This window comes from Otolemur garnettii, unplaced genomic scaffold, assembly GCF_000181295.1.
Source record: "Otolemur garnettii isolate 467f Iridium unplaced genomic scaffold, OtoGar3 scaffold00004, whole genome shotgun sequence".
Lineage (NCBI taxonomy): Eukaryota > Metazoa > Chordata > Mammalia > Primates > Galagidae > Otolemur > Otolemur garnettii.
The window spans coordinates 23,925,424-23,945,118 of NW_003852399.1; the positions used below are offsets into that span (position 1 = coordinate 23,925,424).

The window sequence follows — 19,695 nt, forward strand, 5'->3', positions numbered from 1 at the left end:
GGGGGACAGCTTGAGGCTCCGTCTAAAAAAAAAAAAAAAAAAAAAAAGTGATTTCATATGGTTCAACCAAATACTATGGAAGGGAGAAATAGTGAAATTGATTAGATTGAGAAAAGGGGGAGGGAGAAGAGTCAAAAAAAGACTGTCTACCACACCTCTGATTCGGATCACTAGATAGATTTTGCTGCCATATACCACAAGGAAACCAGAGAGTTTTCAGTCTGAGATCGGGGTGATAATGTTGGTTACTAGGCTATCACGTGGAGTAGTCCAGTATGAACCTGTGTATGTGAGAACACATACAAGACTACAGACAGAGATTTAGCAGTCCTAATACTACAGGTGAGGTTAGAGCCATGGGTGTGGTTTAAACAGCACTGATAAAAGAACAGAGTGCGTGCCCCAAGACAAAACAGCCTAAGTGTGGCCCATATTCAGGGCTACCAGAGTCTTTTCAACACACTCAAGCAGTTTAGGCATAGAAGCCAGGAGACTGCACATAGATTAAGTTTACAGAAGGTCATGGGGGCCAGAGCTGATGGAGCTGGCAAGACATTGGCTGCAGTGATGACTAGAGAGATCAGGCTCAGCAGGACAGAATGCATGATTGGAGAAAATTAACAAAGTCAATGCAAACAAAAGACTGGGGGAGGAGTGAGCAAGGTCAAAGGGCAGGTTCAGTGAGAGTGAGAAAAATGGAGGGAAGGTCTGCTAAAGTGATGAATTATAGATCTAAGGTTACAAAGGCAGAGCTGTTCTGGAGGCAAAGGGTGAGGTCAAGGGAACAGCCTGCAGAAAGGGAGTATGGGAGATCATCCAGCAGGGGATCACCAGCAAGGTGCGAGGCAGATGAGGGATGGACTTGAAACCTGTGGTGACCTTAAGTGGCATGTGAGACCAAGGTAAAGAAACAAAACGAAAGACACGAGGAGAGGGAAGAGGTGAGAAAATCGCATCTTTTTGTGATTAAACATGGACTTGAACTCTCCCTAGATATGAAGTTGGTCATGAACTGTGCTTGCAAGAGGGCTTAGTTTAGTTTTAATCCAATTCTCAAAAAGTTGTACTATGTTCAAATAAATGAGCCAAACTCACTCTCTCCAATTACTTCTACTGTTATGTAGAAGTAGGTATATTCTCACAGGTGTACCAGGGCCTAGAGAAAACTAAGTCAATTGCTAGTCAATGTTTTTCAGATGTTTCATGACATTTTTGGCAACTCTAGAGAATGGCAGGGCTTTCTGGAGCTTCTGAGCTCATCCTGCTACATCTAATTTCTTACCTCTTTCCTAGGACTTGGTCTTACCATTCTCTCTGATTCCTCATCAATCTACCTGTTTCTTCCCTACTTTTCTCCATAAAAGTTACCTTTGTAACCCTTGCTCCAAAATACAAGAGAAACTTTTAATCCCAGCGGCTAGTATCATTTTTCCTGCATGTCCTAGCCAGCCTCCTCTGCTTCATTTGAAACTCCAGCTCCCTGAACAAAAATCACTGTGAAGAACCAATGAGTGTGTGGTGCTGATTCCAAAGGCAGAAAAAAGGCAAAAGTTTACCAGTAATCTGACCCAATCAATTTTAACAAGTAAAAATAGATTTTAAAAAAGAGGAAAGTGGTGACTCTGAAAGTGTATGTCAAACGCATCTCTTTCTGAGTAGCATTCCAACAGAAAGAAGCTGAACAGCAGCCCAACCTCCTCTCCTCTGGCAATAACCTTGACAAGACATTTACATACATCCCTGCATTCAGGCACATAATAATGGCAGCATTTCAAACTGTCGCGTGGTTTAATACTTACATAAAATATCTTGCAAATATCTTGGGTTTTTAAAAATTAAATCACTGCTTTCAGGTTTGAGGATCATATTTTCCAATCTATTCTGCTACCTCAAAATTCCACTTCTCATCTTCACTGCTCCTAAGAGCAATCACTGAAGTATCATGTCAAAGAGTAACAAGTGCTACCACCTATAACTAATTTGTGTCAAGCACTTGGAACAATGACTAGCACACAGCAATTACTCAAAAAAGTTATTCTGATAACCCAAAAACTCAGCATCAAGTCAGACACTTCTCCTAAACAGATGAAATTTCAGACTAACTCACAAAGACCTATTTGTTCACAGGAACTACACATACTCTAACAGTGGTATTTGAGCTAGTGTTGTGTTCTCTATGACTGAATTCAAATAGGTGTGTGTAAGTCAGCAATTCCAAATGTCCTTTGAACAGAGAAACAGGCAGAACAGATATTTCTACTGAGTAAGGAAGGGCTGGGAACCCTCAAAGGGTTAGAGTGTGCACTTACGGATCATTCCAAACACAATCCATCAAACTATAACTGCCTGACTTTTCCCTTTAAACTATAACGTGACTGTCAAAAAATCTAAATCTCTAAAGTAATATTTTTAAAACTACTCCTTTCAGGCTGGGCGTAGCAGCTCCCATCTGTAATCACAGCACCTTAGGAAGCCAAGGTGGAAGGATTGCTTGAGGCCAGGTGTTCAAGACCAGCCTAGCAACACAATGAGGCCCTGTCTCTATAAAAAAACAAAAAAATCCACCTGCATGGTGGCATGTGCCTGGAGCCCTCAGGAGGCTGAGGTTGGGCAATCACTTGAGCTCAGGAGTTGAGGCTGCAGTGAGCTATGACCACACCACTGCACTCCAGCCTGGGTGGGGGGCCTGTTTAACCAGCCTACACACCATCCCATGGAAATCTGTCTTTGAATATGCCACCTCTGGAGGACATTCTGTGTATGCCAGTGCCTCATCCTCCCCCTTCAAATGCCTCCTCAAGTCAGCCTCTAGTGTTAATGCCTTCCAGTTAAGCAGGTGTCAGCTGCCAGGGGAAAAAGCCTAAGTGAGAAACTCTTATCAAGGTACAGAGAGTCTTCAGCTTACCAAGTCTGAATGGAAGGTATTCCCACATGACAAAAAGGAAAATCATGCTGAGCAAAGGCTTGTGGTCTAGTTCTCAGGCAGGGCAACATTTCGTGAAACTATGATAATATTACCTTGTATTTGTCTACTCTAAGAGCCTTAAAATAACTTCGTAACATATACAGGGTAGGTGCTATGCTCACCTTACACACAAAATGAGGCCCAGAGAAGTTAAAAGACTTACCCCAGGTCACACAGCAAGTTGGTAGTAGAACCAGCAATAGAACTCACATCCCTGGGTCCAGGACTCTTTCCATTATACTAAGCTACCTCCCATATGACACAATGAAACTGGAAAAGAAAATATTTCATGGGCCTGACCTTACTAATTCCACTTCTTCAATCTCTCCTATACCTTTCTCTCACTAGGTCACCTCCTCTTGAAGCACATACATACAAAACAATCCTTTATGGTATATATACTCTGCATTTGCTATTTTGTCCAAGTGCATCTTATTATGGCTATGATAGAATACAGGGGAAAATGACATGGAATAGTGTTAAAAGAGTACAGGACCTAGAGATAGAAGGTGTGAATTCTAGTCCTAACTTTGCCACTGGACACTTATACAGCCATATGTCTTAGGCAATTATTCAAGCATTATGACTTTCTCTTCTATGAGAATGAGAACTGCCTACACTGCTTCAGAGAATTACTGTAAATATCAAATTAGACTATGTGTATTAAATCTATAAATTAAAAAAGTGCTGAATAAAAAAAGTTCGTTTCTTTGTAAGGAATATATACATAAGGTAAAGTCTATGCTCAAAGTGAGGCGAACATTTGGAGATCAGCAGTGCAGCCCAGCAGCCATCCTGTTACACTTCCTCAGCCAGGTAAAATGAGGACGAACAGACACGTAGTGGGTATGAACTAAACAGTGAGAGAAGAATTTTCAGAAGGTAGCACAGTGCTGTAGAAAGTGTGTCACACCAGAGACCTGGGCTCTAGGTGCGGGGCTTGCCACGAATGAGATATTGTGACTCTGGGCAAACTACTTCAGCTCACTGGCCTCAAACTTCTACATCTATCACCATGAGGGGGTCAAAGAGAGTGTGACAAGTTCCTTCCAGGTCTGAAAGTATGATAACTAGAGTTAAGAGAACTCATTACAACTGTACATTTACCACCAAGGAAAGACAGCAAACAAATTTCCTAATCCAATACCCAAACCATAAAAGGAATCTCAGGAAATAAATGAGAGTACTCAAGGACTACTACTTACTTGCTAGACCTTGGAACAACCATTTCGGCTAGTGTTTCATACTGCTTAATCCAGTCGTTGTGGTTTAACCTGGAGAAAAGGTACAATAAGTACTGGAAAAGAAAAACAAGTCCTACTTCCCTCTATATTCAGGAAGAGAAAAAAAATTGAGACAAATACAAAATTTGGCTGCAGTTAAGTATACCTGAAATCTATTTGAGGAACGCAGGAAATAGAGATCACCATCCTTTTACATCCAGTAACTAGCGCAAAAGAGGCACATCCTAGAACTAGGTTTGGAAAGGAAGTAACACAGTATAGCTTCTACTGACAAATTAGTTTCAAACTGTATGACTGATATGTATTATACCTCATTAAAAAAAGAAAAGGGCTATGCTGAAATCACTATCATTTCTATTCAGCGGCTGTCAGGAAAGGCTGAATAAAACTATTTACGGGAAGCACAGGGTACCAGGAAGCAATGAGGTTAAGTGATATGACAGTAAACTACGTGGCCACAGATCCTTGAGCAACAACCTCCTCTCCGTGCCACTGGATTCTGGAGATATGAGGAAAGACAACTATGTTTGAGATTTAAAATAAAGAATTACAGTGTCTGTAAGCTAAGACAGAACATTATTCATTATGTGAGGTGCCCTAGGTCCTATGTTCCAATTTCAGGGTACGGAAAACTGAAAATTTCTGGTTTTAAACACAAGTTTTAAACAAAGGTTCAATAAAACAAATCTTTTATCTGGGGCAAAGATTATTTTCCTACATGGTACAAAAGCAGAGATGCACAGAAATTTGCTATAAATAATTGGGAGTTTCAGTGTAGCAGAGGAATTATGTAACTAAAACACCAAACTTTTGAAGCCACATCCTTAGTTTAAGCTTTTCTCTATGTGTAAGAAAACTCCAAAAGCCTGCACGCTGCAATAAAGGTGAAAAAGTACACACGTCAAATAATACTATGGCCACTGTAAATTCCATGGAGGTGCTTTCCCTCCCATTCCCGGAGACATCATTTTCTAGTATTCCCAGTCTAGGCAGATGAAAATGCAGAGCACAGCAAGAAGGCTTCATGCAATGATACTCTGAAAAGGACCCCGTCTCCTACCTCAGTTTGGATCCCCCAAAGATTCCCTGATTGAATAAGACTTAGTATAAGCCAAAGGTGAAACCATTAGTGTGTGTTATACAGCTATATATACACACGGAAAATCTTCCTACAAGAGTCCAAAGGTTTCATTTTACAAAGATTAACTATGATCGAATATTAAATAGCACAGAAGGCTTAATCTCAGGAGGTTTCAAAGGTTATCTAACTCAGCATCAGCAAACTATGTCCATAGCTCAGCTTGTTGTTGTAAATAAAGTTTTACCAAAATACAGCCACATCTGTTTATATATCGTCTAAGGCTGTTTCATCTATAACCACAGGTTGACATAGCAGAGTTGAGTAGCTGTGACAGAGATCACACAGCTTGCAGAGCCTGAAATATTTACTATCTGGGCCTTTACAGAAAAAGGTTTGCTAAGCTCTGTTCTAATCTATACTTTGTTTCTTACAGGGCTTAATCCATCCTAAACAGTTGTAAAGATTTTTCAGAAAAACAAATCCAAGGACCTTTCTATTTTGAAAAATCTAAAATCAGGCACAGTGGCTCACGCCTATAATCCTAGCACTCTGGGAGGCCGAGGCGGGTGGATTGCCTGAGCCCACAGGTTCAAGACCAGCCTGAGCCAGAGAGAGACCCCGCCTCTAAAAATAGCAAGGCATTGTGGCAGGTGCCTGTAGTCCCAGCTACTTGAGAGGCTGAAGCAAGAGAATCGTGTCAACCCAGGAGTTTGAGGTTGCTGTGAGCTATGATGCCACAACACTCTACCAAGGGTGAACAAGTGAGACTGTCTCAAAACAAAAAACAAAAAAAAAGAAAGAAAGAGGACTCCTACTGGTATTCAGTTACTGTCTCAGTAGTTACGAGAATTATGGAGAATATCAAGTTAAAAAAGAAAAATCTAAAATCTGTATTTTAACAAATTTAGCACTACCTGATGTTTGAATAAGCCAACTCTACAAAGCTACTAAATTTTATTTTGAACCTCAATTTATAAATGATGTCTCTGTTTATCAGGTTATGATTTAAATTCTACTTTATGTGCTTCAGGAGTAAACGCTGACTGACAGAATGAGTGACAAAGTTTATACTCCTTTTACACTTGGATTTTATGAAAAATGTCAACTGCAATACTACTAATAGATACTAACATTTTTTTCATATTCTAACAAGTAAAATCTTCTGTAATAGTTAAGACACTTACTTGGGAACTACCACCAGTAAGGTGATAAGATACTCTGAATCAAGGACAAAGTCATCCTTCTTCACAATTTCTGCTAGGCTTCTAGTTAGCAAACTCCCTCTAAGGAATAAGAAAAAAGCCATTTGGCTGATAATTATGTGCTTCTGTAACACAAGTAAAAAAACAGCATTCACATATACCATATAATACATATCTCAAGAGAGGGCTTAGTCTTAGTTAACATTTTTACTTTGTGAGACGTCAACATTAAGGTGAACATATCCCATTCCTACAAGGAAAGAAATGTCAACATTTTTCAAATTTGCCTCTGGTGTCTACCTTTCTGTTTGCTTTAATTATAAGTCAGCTCTTTTCTCAATTACATGTATAACATCTCTGGGAAAGTGCCATTCATCAGAGTATCAATTAAAGTCTATTTCATCATCGTTATGAAATTATGTCATCTAAGCACACCACCTTTGGTGTTCCTCCCTCTCCTTGGGTATCATTTGATACCAGGCAATTTTGGCTAGTTAACCTAATAATCAACTCTTTCAAATCAGCCTTCATTTGTTCTTCCAGTAATCACATCTTCCCATAATAAAAATGCCTTGCCTGTTTGTATCACAAACAGTACTCAACCAGCCTCCCCAGTGGGATAGGAATGCACAACTTAAAGCTGTACTTGCAACACTTACACTACAAGATCAACCAGAACAATTGTGTCCTGTTTTTTAAAAACCTTATGAGTGAAAAATCTAAACGCAAAAGGATAAAGTGTAAACCAGGATCCAGTTTACAAGTATTATTTATGAAACAAGTGTAATAAATCAGCCTTGTAGCTGTTTTGACTCATCTGAATTCTACAAACTTAATGAACTTATCCCCATGAATTAAAAGAAAAAAAAACACCATTACAGAAATAGCATGAACTGGAACTTAACTAAATCCCCACAAAACCTCCTGTAGTGCCTGCCTAGTGTGATCCCCACTCCTTAACATTCACATCTACACAAAACCTCCCGCAGTGCCTGCCTAGTGTGATCCCCACTCCTTAACATCCACATCTACACAAAACCTGCCGCAGTGCCTGCCTAGTGTGATCCCCACTCCTTAGCATTCACATCTATACAAAACCTCCCGCAGTGCCTGCTAGTGTCATTCCCCTTCCTTAAAATCCACATATACACAAAACCTCCCGCAGTGCCTGCTAGTGTCATTCCCCTTCCTTAATATCCACATACACTTGAAATGCTTACGCATTCTTTCGCTCCAAATTCTGAAGATTCCCTTTTAGGTTATTGTACGCAGACGCTCGAGATTTCAGATCATTATCAATCTGAGTTACTCCCTTTAATAAAGAAAAAGAAGAAAAATAGGCAAAATTTTCCTAAATCAACCTTTACTAATACAATTAAAGGTAGATAAAACTTTAATTTCTTTTTTTTTTTTTTTTTCCTTTTTTTTTTTGAGACAGAGCCTCAAGCTGAGCCCCTGGGTAGAGTGCCATGGCTTCACTGCTCACAGCAACCTCCAACTCCTGGGCTCAAAAACTTTAATTTCTATTAAAAAAAAAACCAACTGGTTTCTGATGTAAGAGTAGTCTAACATTTTAAAAGTAAAAGTGCAACTTTAAAAGGTCATTTAAAAATAATTTACTTGATATTTAATATAATTTCTATATGAATCTCATCTACTAAATATAATGTGTTAATCCACAGTGTATTTTAATTATTATTACTCTACTAATTCTTAAACCACGGAAATAGAATCTAAGATTTAAAAGACTTCAGTTCATAAGGCCCAAGGATTTATTTCCAAAAGGAACTAATCCACTAGACAATTTCATTGTTACATATACAATATTACACAAAATATTTTTTTAATAAAATTACAACTATAATTTATTTATGTTGCAAAAGCTTATTTTTCAAATGAGTACTATAACTACTTACAGAGGAAACGCAAAGTAGACTTAACATTTGAAGAACTGGTGTCGACTTAGCTCTACCACTTTTAGCTGTGTGGCACTAGGTAAGTCACTTCACCTCTCAAAGCCTGTTTCCTCATCACAATAGTAACAGGAAGCAGATGATTAAACAAGGACCAAGAAAATAGTGCTTAGTCATAGTAAGAACACCACCTTGTATTATTAAACTGGTCATTTTCTTCAAATTATATGATGACTTTAATTAAAATCTTTGATAGTTTACTCCTTTACATTTAACTATATAGCACACTGTACAACTAAAGTCACTGGGAGCCAAGGAAAGTCTGCCCAATAATTTAAACCACACTTGTCACCCCAGCTAGGTCACTGAGCAAGCTGGCAAATAATAGGTCCTTGTCTATTTGCTTCATTAAAGTTCCTGTTAAGACTTCTGATAATTTCTCTCAAGCTCAAAGATTTCTCAATATAAAAGGAGCTCTTAATTTGGTGGGTTCATTGATGGGCTTTGGGGTCCTTGTGCTCCCCGAAGCTGTACATAAAAACCATGTGGTACATGAATATGGGCATTTTTCTGGGCAGGGGATCAATATTCAGTAGTCAGAAGGCATCATAAAGCTTAATGATTGAACAAGTACTGTACATAAACATACTTAAGTGACTATTATCACCTACCAGAAATCTTTAATAGATTCCAATTTCCTATTCTACGTGATCTCAGTTACCTAATATGGAATTTTCGATGTTCTTTCTTGAACATTGCCGATGTTTAACCACACAAATAAATAAGCAACACAGACAATCTACACATGGACATGTTATACTTTTGAACATATTTAACACCTAAACGTCTTTAACGTCTACAGTTGTAGTAGTAAGGACGGCTTTTGTTTGTGTCCATCACATATAATTAAGTTGCCTTGTCAAAAACCTAGAGTATTTCATAGCTAAATTATAAAATAAACAAAGCTGTTATAAGTCAGTGATCCCATCTGTCTCAATTCTTATCTTACCTTGGCAATTATTTCTGAAATATTTTTCAGGGACTGCTTGATTGGATATTTGGCCATATCCCACTGGAATCTTGTTATATAAGTAACCAAGTCAACTGAAATGGGGGAATAAATTAATTACTGAAGAGAAGCAACAGAATTTTCTTATAGTTTTTTACATAGCAATACACTTTAATGCTGAAATTGGCATTGAGAAAATCAGCAAATATATCATTTCTGAAGTGTCCTGATTAAATATAAAACTATATTAGTAACATGGACTAATCAAAATTTCTACCTTGTAATCACTTTTCTCTACTCAAAATTTAATACATATATTAAGATGCTCCTTCTAATTAGATGATTAAATGAAAGATGTACATACCCACAATATGCCTCATATGTAGAATAAGACAAAGATTTAAAAACATCTTCAAATTGCCTCCTCTATAAGTAGAATTTGACAAAAGTATGTTCTTTGACAACTTACCCAAACAAATTGAAAATAAACTTGTTTGCTAAAATCATCTGATGATTTTAACATCACATGATTTTAAAAATCTACACGTCAACAATTTTTAAAATATAGGGCCTTTTACTTTCAAATGGAAAAGATAAAAAATGCAGAGCCAAAGAGACATTCAACTAACTCTCTGAAGTTTACTAATCAAAATGACTTTATCCCTCAAGTCTAATGGGATCAAGGTCAGTGAAACCAAATGTCAAGTGTGGCAAAGCTAACTGACAAAAGTAATTCAAATCAAAATATCTTTCTCTCATTAATTTCTCCTTACATAATACCAACAAGTCAACATCATCAATGTTATTTCCAAAAGCAACTCTAGACACACTGGCCCCCAATGCATTCTGCCCTACCAGACTGAACATCCTAGTTCATGAAATACTTAGATGATCAGTTAAGGAACCATAAACAAACATATTTACCTTCTGTTCTCTCTCAAAACACAAATTAACAGAAATAGTAAACGATCAGATCAGAACCACTATAATAACCAAGAATAAATTACTACATTTTTAACTGATTAAATATTTATTAAACATCTATTATTTGCACAGAGAAGAAATAAGACTAGAGGAACACTGGATTTAATGTATAGTTTCCTCTTCAGAACAGGCAATATAATACAGAATGAAAGGAAAGGGGTATTTCCTATTACAATGATATGTTATTTAAAGGTGGACCTAATTAAAAATAAAGCAAATGATAAAGTGACACTTTATAAGAAAAAAAAAATCAAAGTACAAATGACAACAATGAGGTCAAAACTCTCTTTATAAAGCCATTATTACACAGAGCAAACTCTACGGAAATACTGGCTTCTAGCTTCAGAGAAGACAGTAGACTATTTTATGGGCAGTAAGTAAAGAAATGCCATATTCAAATTTGAGGGGAAGAGGCATTACTCTGCAATAAAATCAATTTCTATTCTAAAGCTTTAGCAGCTGTATGCTATTAAATACAAAAAGCTAGAGAAGAGAACAAGTATTCAACTGGAACAAGGAGAGATATGTATTTTTGGAAACTTACTTGTAAATATGAGTTAACAGAAAGATCCCTGAAAGAACATTTCAATATTGCTTCTGCAGAAAACTCAACATTCCATAAGCTATAGTATATGTTATGTTAGACTATCTTGCATGAGATTCTGTTTCCAAAGACAGGACACAACTGGCAGCAACACTAAATTCAGTAATAATAATTGTATTTTAATGGCTTTCAATTGTATTTAATGTCCATGTATATGTATATATTTTTTACATTCTTTTTTTGTAGCTAAGTCATTCACTTTACAAGAGTTAATAACAATCAAATCGTGTAACATTTAGCTTACCTCCATTGGCCAACAAATTCTCCTGAACTTTATCTCTACTATCCTCCAATACGTCAGCCATGTATTGAGCCACTTTCTTAACCACTCTGGGGAGGAGAAAAAAAAAATCAACAGCCATTTTTATAAAAAGACCTAAATTCCATGTTATATAATAAAAAGAATACATTAAAACCTGAATTTTACTATATATACTCCTATTATACCTGTCTATATATTATAGAACAAATGGGTCGTACGTTACAAATAATGTGTTAAGGCTAAAATTTTGTTATATGTGAAAATTATCTGAATAACTGTTTTAAGGAGACTACATTCAACGTGTATATTAGTCTAGAAAAAAGGCAGAGAGAAGCTAGTGAGAAACCGTCTATAATCAGCTATATATTGATATGCCAAGAAACTGAACAATGGATCTGACCACAGGGACCAAGAACAAAGGAGGTGGTATGAAACTAGCATTCATCATGTACCTGTGACATGCCAGACACTGCGCTTTCACTCAGGATGAAAGGGATCGGACAGGCAACAGAATATAAGCAACAGTTAGGATGAAGAACGAGGGCCTATGTTATTTATTAACTATTTATCAAGCGTTTACTATTGGCAAGGAACTATGCTATAGTGAAAACTACAATGCCAAAACTACCGGCAACTTGTCAATCCCTTCATTTATAAGTCAGACACCAAAGTAGAGAATAAATAACTTATCCAATTTCACAAGACCAGGTAGTGGCAGAGCAGTGACTAGAAATGTGGTGTCTTGATTTTGGAGTCCAGTGTTTTCCTTGTTCCATGTCTGCCTCTAACCCAGGGAGTCAAAATTACGTTAACACAAAATCACCACTTTCATATCACTTAAAATCCCACTGGATACAGAAATATATAAATGACTAAATGCACAGCAATCTGAGGTGAGCGCCAGCCACGATTACCAGGTTACAGAGAGGCAGAAAGGAAAAAGGGATCGCCTCCAGCTACTATAATCAAAAAAGCCTAACAGCTCACAAGCAGGACAATAAAGGATAATTCCTGCCAGGGGCATCACATGATTCAAAATAGGAAGAGGTAAAAAAAAAAACAGTGGGCACTCAGAGAATGGTGAGAGTCCAGGCTACCTACAGTGGCAGGCTGAGCAGTAGGGGAGCTGAGTCTAGGAAGCTGCAGGGTCAGACTGTAGTCTGATATCAGACTCCAAACAGGGTTTAATGTGGTCAAAACAAGGCTTAGGAAAATTACTCCGATGACTATAGTTAATGTCTAGGAAGGGAAACTGAAAGACAAATTAAGAAACTCCTGTAACTTTACCCTTGACAGAAAAAAAAAATAAAACTCCTGTAACAGTTTAAACATGAACCAGCAAATTCCAGAAAAAGGTTCGAAGGGCTAAATTTAGATGATAATCCTATGCTGAGTGAACTCAAATCCAAAAAAGTGGAACAATTTCAGAAACAATAATGTAAGCCATAAGTCTCCAGCATGATTAATCTGGGGTTTGTATATACACTTAGCTGTGTTTCCAAAATTCATCTATCCCTTCAAGGAGACAAAGGATTAATGGCATTTAACTTGACAAGCATCTTGTAAAAAGAACCATTTGCTATGAACATTCTAAAATGTGCATATGTTTACACAGAAATAGTTCTGAGTATAGAATCTCCTGGTGTAAAATTTATAAACTTAACATTGCATAACCTAGAACTTAATGATCTCCCAATACATCTCTGTGAGAGTATTTGTCAATGTGCATGCTGTCACCTCAAGAAAAAAACATCTACCCTAATGATTATTGAAGAAATATAAGCTATGATTTACCCCATATGCCTTAAACCACACTGTTCAGACTTTATCTTTATAAGCTGGAGCATTCAAATCATTACGCTATCACCTGTTAACAGGATCTTATAACCACATGATTTTTAAATTCCTCCTATCTTTCAGGAAGACTGAAGAAAATGGGCTTGCAGAGCAGTACAGAAAGAGCCACTGTTCTGCACAGTTTTCAATTTTACTGACCAGACTAACTATACTTACCCTAAGTGCTTTTTAGATTCATTCCTTAAAGATTTGAGCCAATTTTAAACCATATTCAAAAGTGTCAAAAACTGTAGTGTAGGAAAACTCTTTTAACAAAACTAAATTTTTACTATTTATTTACTAACAAATAAATGTAATAACATCCTGTGTTCATGGATCAAAAACAATGATGTTATAATGTAGGATGGTAATACTCCTCAAATTCTTTTATTTTTTTTGGAGGCAGTCTTGCTGTGTGTGGCCTGAGCTAGAGTGACATGGCCTCAGCCTAGCTCACAGCAACCTCAAACTCCTAGGCTCAAGCAATTCTCCTGCCTCAGCCTCCCAAGTAGCCAGGACTACAAGCATGAGCCCACCACACCCAGCAAGAAACCCTCAAATTCACTGATAGATTCAACATTATCCTCATCAAAATTCTAGCTGATTTCTTTGCAAAATTTGACACTGTGATTGTAACATTCACATGGAAATTCAAAGAACCCAGAATAGCCAAACAATAAAAAAGAAAGAAAGAAAGAAAGAAAACAAAAACAAAAACTCACGCTTTTTGGTTTTAAAACTTACTACCAAGCTACGACAATTAAGACAATATGATACTGGCCTAAGGACAGAAACAGAGATCAATGAAAGAAAACTGAGTGTCCAGAAGTAAACCCCCATCTGTGCATGTGTTTACACAGAAATATAAACTGATTTATGTTCAACTGATTATTTGACAAGGGAGCCAAGACAACTCAATGAGGAAAGAACAGTCTTTACAACCAATAAGCCTGGGACAACTGGACTGTCACATACTAAATAAAGCTGGATCCTTATCTCTCAACGTACATAAAAATTATTCAAAACAAATCAAAGAACTCCATGTAAAAGCTAAAATCATAAAACTCTCAGAACAAAACATAGACATAAAACTGTGTGATCCTGGATTAGGCAATGGTGTCAGATAATAGAAACACTAGCAACAAAAGGAAAAATAGACAAATTGGACTTCATCAGAATTAAAAACTGGCCAGGCGTGGTGGCCCATGGCTATAATCCAGCACTTCAGGAGGATGAGGCAGGAGACTCACTTAAGACCAGCTTAGGTCATATGGCCGGACCCCGTCTTTAGAAAAAATGTTGAAATTAGCCAGTACTTTAAGAAAGTGAGGCAGGAGGATCACTTGAACTTGGGAATTCTAGGCTGCAGTGAGCTATGATCATACTACTGTACCTGAGTGTGAGCTACAAAGTGAGATCTTGTCTCTTAAAAAAAAAAAAAGATTAAAAACTTTTGTGTTTTCAAAGACACAATCAAGAGAGTGAGGACAATCCACTCAATGGGAGAAAATACTTGCAAGTCGTAACTGATAAGAAACTTCTATCTTGACTTTCATACAATATAAAAAACTCTTACAACTCAACAATAAAAAGACAAGCCAATTAAAAATGGGCAACAGATCCAAATAGACATTTTTCCAAAAAAGAAAAATAGCCAACAAACACAAGAAAAGATACCGAACACATCATGGGCCATCAAGGAAACACAAATCAAAAACAAAATAAGATACTACCTTCATACCCACCGGAATGCTATAAGCAAAAGACAAGATAGTAACAAGTACTGCCAAGGATGTACAATCTTCATAGCCTGCTGCTGGGAATATTAAATTGTGCAGCCACTCTGAAAAGGTTTGTCAGCTCCTCAAAAAGTTAAATATAGAGTTACCATATGACCCAGCAATTCTACTCCTAGGTACATACCCTCCAAAATAAAAATATATGAGCACATAAAACTCTGGACACAAACGTTTATAGCAGCATTATCTATACCATCCAAAAACTAGAAACAAACTAAATGTCTATCAAATAATAAATGGATTAATAAAATATGGTATATCTATAATGGAATTTTATTTGGTAATACTGATCCATGCTACAGCATTTGACGAACTTTGAAGAGAGCGTGCTAAGTAAAAGAAGATAGTCACAAAAGACCACACATCATATTCCATTTATATGAAATGCCCAACAAGGCAAATCTACAGTGGCAGGAAGATTAGTAGGCAGTGGGGGACAGGAAGCGACTATAAATGGGAACAGGATAAGGGGATGATGAAAATGTTCTAGAACTGATTGTGGCAAAGGTTAGACAACTTTGTGAATACACTAAAACTCACTGAATTGTATGCTTTAAATAGATGAATTGTACAGCATGTTAATTATATCTCAATAAAGATATTAGGGGCAGAGCCTGTAGCTCAAAAGGAGTAGGGTGCCGGCCCCATATGCCAGAGGTAGCAGGTTCAAACCCAGCCCCGGCCAAAAAAAAATAAAGATATTAAAAAGAGAATCATGATTTGCACTCTTCAAACAGGTACACTTCATTGCATGCAAAGTGTACCTTCATAAGGTGGATTTATAATCATTTTCTTTCTTTCTTTTTTTTTTTTTTGAGATGGAGCCTCAAGCTATCCCCCTGGGTAGAGTGCCATGGCATCACGCTCACAGCAACCTCCAACTCCTAGGCTCAAGCGAGTCTCCTGCCTCAGCCTCCCAAGTAGCTGGGACCACAGGCGCCCGCCACAATGCCCAGCTGTTTTTTGGTTGCAGCCATTATTGTTGTATGGCGGGCGGGCTGGGGATTTGAACCCGCCACCTTAGGTATATGTGGCTGGCACCTTAGCCGCTTGAGCCACAGGCGCCGAGCCTATAATCGTTTTCTAAAACTATTCCAATAAGAAGAGTATACATGTGATAATAAGCCCAATGACTAGGAAGCCTGACCACACTGTCTCCCATTTTCCTCTCCTCCAGGCATGTAAGTACATTACCCTTCTACAAATGCATCCAGTTTAGCCAGTTCATCAGACAAGCCAACCAAGACATCCAGCGTGCCAACCTAAAAGGGTATACAGATTTCTGTTATTTAGGTTTCATCATTTTTTTTTGTAAACAAGATGATACATCTTGACTTGAAGGTCCCACAAATCTCAAGTTCTCCATATTTTCACAGCAAGCAAATATGCCTAAAACATGTTTGCCAAACATTTCAAAACAATTTACAAGTACAGAATAATCTTCTAATTCATGGGTACAACCAGTATTTAAGATGTTAAGACTCTAAGACAGGCCTGTGCTTATGCTATTCAGTGACAGTGGGTCTTTGAAATCCTGGTTTACAACATGGGCTCTGAAGCAACAGATCCACGGATGTGCATGAGACAATCCATAGTGAGTTTGTATGCAAAACTGTGCATAAATGAGCATGTGTGGGGGCAATGTCCTTTCTTGCATCCATAACTCCAAAAACATTATGAAATGGTAATTTTAAGTATATCTTCAATGAATGCAGACTAAGACTGATGCAGTTAACCAGCAAAAGTAAAATCATGAGGCTGCTAGATTACTGATCTTTAATAAATGTTAAATAGATTATCTAGTTGAAGTAATCAGGCTGGATTTGACAAGCATAATTAAGTAGGTGCTATGGTAACACATTTACTAAGTTAGCACCATATGAGTTTACTAATAGAAAAATTAATTCTCTTGTTATTTAAGAATATGCATTACTAAGATTTTTTGCTTCTGAAAATATTTGTGAATGTATTATATCAAATATTTTCATAAGATTTCTCATCACAATTTATAAAAGCAAAAAACAGTCTAAATAGAAAAAGACATCTCATTTTGGTAGTTTACTCCTAAAATTTTAAAACACAAGATACATTTTAAATTATGCCAATGGCTAGAAAGGAGATTTTCTTCCAAGAGAACCTGGGTATCTCATTTCTACTGTAAGAGAGAATGGAGCCTCCTCGATGATGAATTCATACACTCTTTGACACAGTGCCACTTCACCTTTAAGTCAGGAATGTTGAACTTGGAAGAGACAGCAAGATTATTGTTCTTTGTAGTTGCAGCATGCAGTTTCTCCCATGTTTGCTGGCAGGTTTTCTCTCCAGGAGCAGATATAAGCCAGAACTCAGTCATGTCTGTGACTAGGTATTTCTTTAGATATCAAGAGAGACTCTGAAATGTAAAACAAACAAAAAATACATTTAACATCATTTGTTTCCAAAATGTTTCAGAGTCATGAGAGAAGTGATAAAATATAACCTGTTTCAAAATTAAGCCAACACTGGCATATGAGCCCAAGCAAAGTCAAATTTACTTACCTGGAAACAAATCCATCTAAATAGTAAAAAGGATTTATTTATGATGCTAGGAAAAAGAGAAGATAAAAACGTAATACTTAAAAGTACCTAATTTTTTAAAAAATATTAAAATCCTGCCATTTCTCCAGGCATTCCTTTAAAGGGAAACACAGCAGAGGGGATTTAAAAAGAAAAAAGAATTATTAAAATCCCCCAAATGGGAATTATTTAGAACTGAGATTATCCAAAATACCAGCCACCAATAGTTTTGTTCAACCAAAGAAGCTAACGGTCTCAAATGTGCAGGTTCACCTTAAACTTTTAAAACATACAACTGAAATAAGAAATTTAACAAATATGTAACTTCTGGGCAGCACCTGTGGTTCAGTGTTTAGGGCGCTAGCTCCATATACCGAGGGTGGCAGGTTCAAACCCAGCCTTGGCCAAAACTGCCATAACAACAACAACAAAAAATAGCCAGGCCTTGTGGTGGGCCCCTGTAGTCCCAGCTACTTGGAAGGCTAAGGCAAGAGAATCGCCTAGGCCTAGGAGTTGGAGGTTGCTGTAAGTGAGCTGTGACATCACAGCACTCTACCAAGGGCTATAAAATGAGACTTTGTCTCTAAAAAAAAAAACAAAAACAAAAAGAAATGTAACTTTTGCACTTGAGAAAGACTTTAGTTGAATTAATGCATCTGAACAGCAGTCACCAAATCTCAACTCCTCGACGTCTACTAAATTGCCATCAAATATTCACAAATTTCCCCCCCCCCCAAAATCTTGCCAATCTGCCTATTATTGGGATCTGAATAAGAGAAAAGCTGGTGATCTTTCTCTCCAAAGAGTACTATTAAGATACAACCAGTCCTCTTCTACAATCTTTTCTCCTCCTCCTCCTCCACTTCCTCTCTCCATACTCATGGAGGGGGGGGAAATTTCAGAGATGAATCTATTCAGAACTTAAGTAGGGACAAAGTAGGGAAAGCACACAAACACAAAATAACTTATAAAAACTAAAATACTGGGTGGCGCCTGTGGCTCAAGGAGTAGGGCGCAGGCCCATATGTATGGGCCTGGCCGAAAACTGCAGAAAAAAAAAAAAAAAAGAACTAAAATACTATAGTATCATTTCCAATGTAATACGCCTTGATGAAAGCCACCTTTCTACTGCCACTACTCATTTAACTTTTCCCCAAACTGGGTTTCATGTCTATAAATTGAATACAAACATCTTACCAAGTTGTCCTGAGAACAAAAATCCAATAATGAACATGAAAAAACTTTGAATAAATTTTAATTTCCTTTAAAATGTAAAGTAGTATTATTAATCATAATGGACATTCCTAATTTCAGCAGCCCAGTTTAATCATACCTACTCATTGCAACACCATTGAAAATGAGCTTAACATAGATGCCATCCTATATACCTGTTATGTTTTCTAACTACTGTTTATACACCATCTACCATATACAAAGTACTACTCTGGATGTTTTATGTATTGTCACCTCAATTAATCTTCTGAACACCCCAGATAGAAAAATATTATCCTCCCCATTTGCAGATAAGAATCTGAAAACTTAGGGAGGTTAAATTGGTATAAAATATAGGTGATGGTATTACATGAATGTCTCAACAAATTGTCCTTGACAATGACTCTTCCAACATTACTAATGAAGTTACACTTTCATCAGCTTTTAGTGACAAAGACCTATATTTTCTAAAATGAAAAACTATGTTACACATTCCCAAATGGCACAAAAGCTAAACACGGGCTTGTTAGCAATGGTAGCCCAGACCAAGCACTCAGTCTGGCCAGAGAATAATACAGCTTAATTGGCCATCCAAGGATGGAAACCACTCACAAGCACCAAGCTGTAATGAGGTCATTTAACGACAGGCCTTGATTTAAAAGCAAAAGTAAACTTCAAATATTAAACTCTAAGACTACTACATATTATACTACCCATACTTTTTCCCAATCTGATTTTTTCATTTAACTTGTTTTTAGAATTATCCATGGGGACCCATACATAGTTCATTCATATGAACTGCAGCGTGGTCTTCTATCATATGAATAAACTAAACTTTATTACCCATTTTTTTTCCTGGAAGGATTGGTATATACTTTGTACATGTCCCTTTTTCTGTGAAAGAGTTGCTTTAAGACAGAAGTAAAACAGCTGAAGCACAGGGTATGATCAAGATGAAGCCAGCATGTCCTTCCACACTCCTATGCTATGTGACTTTGCCACTCCTGCCATCAACTTGTGACTTGCTT

At 37.2% G+C, this 19,695-nt stretch overlaps 1 protein-coding gene across 2 annotated transcripts in view; it reads right to left on the bottom strand.

The window, feature by feature from the left end:
* The window catches only part of ATP6V1C1 (ATPase H+ transporting V1 subunit C1), a 46,742-nt gene that overhangs the window by 10,856 nt on the left and 16,191 nt on the right, over positions 1–19,695 (bottom strand). For both annotated transcript variants that reach the window (XM_003782429.3, XM_023517418.1), the window contains exons 2-8: positions 17,121–17,291; positions 16,094–16,161; positions 11,247–11,332; positions 9,415–9,509; positions 7,713–7,804; positions 6,475–6,573; positions 4,171–4,239 (exon numbers count right to left, since the gene is read on the bottom strand). In XM_003782429.3, coding sequence (XP_003782477.1) covers positions 4,171–4,239; positions 6,475–6,573; positions 7,713–7,804; positions 9,415–9,509; positions 11,247–11,332; positions 16,094–16,161; positions 17,121–17,252 — 641 coding nt within the window. In that variant the 5' untranslated portion in view covers positions 17,253–17,291. The remainder of the gene's footprint in view (positions 1–4,170; positions 4,240–6,474; positions 6,574–7,712; positions 7,805–9,414; positions 9,510–11,246; positions 11,333–16,093; positions 16,162–17,120; positions 17,292–19,695) is intronic.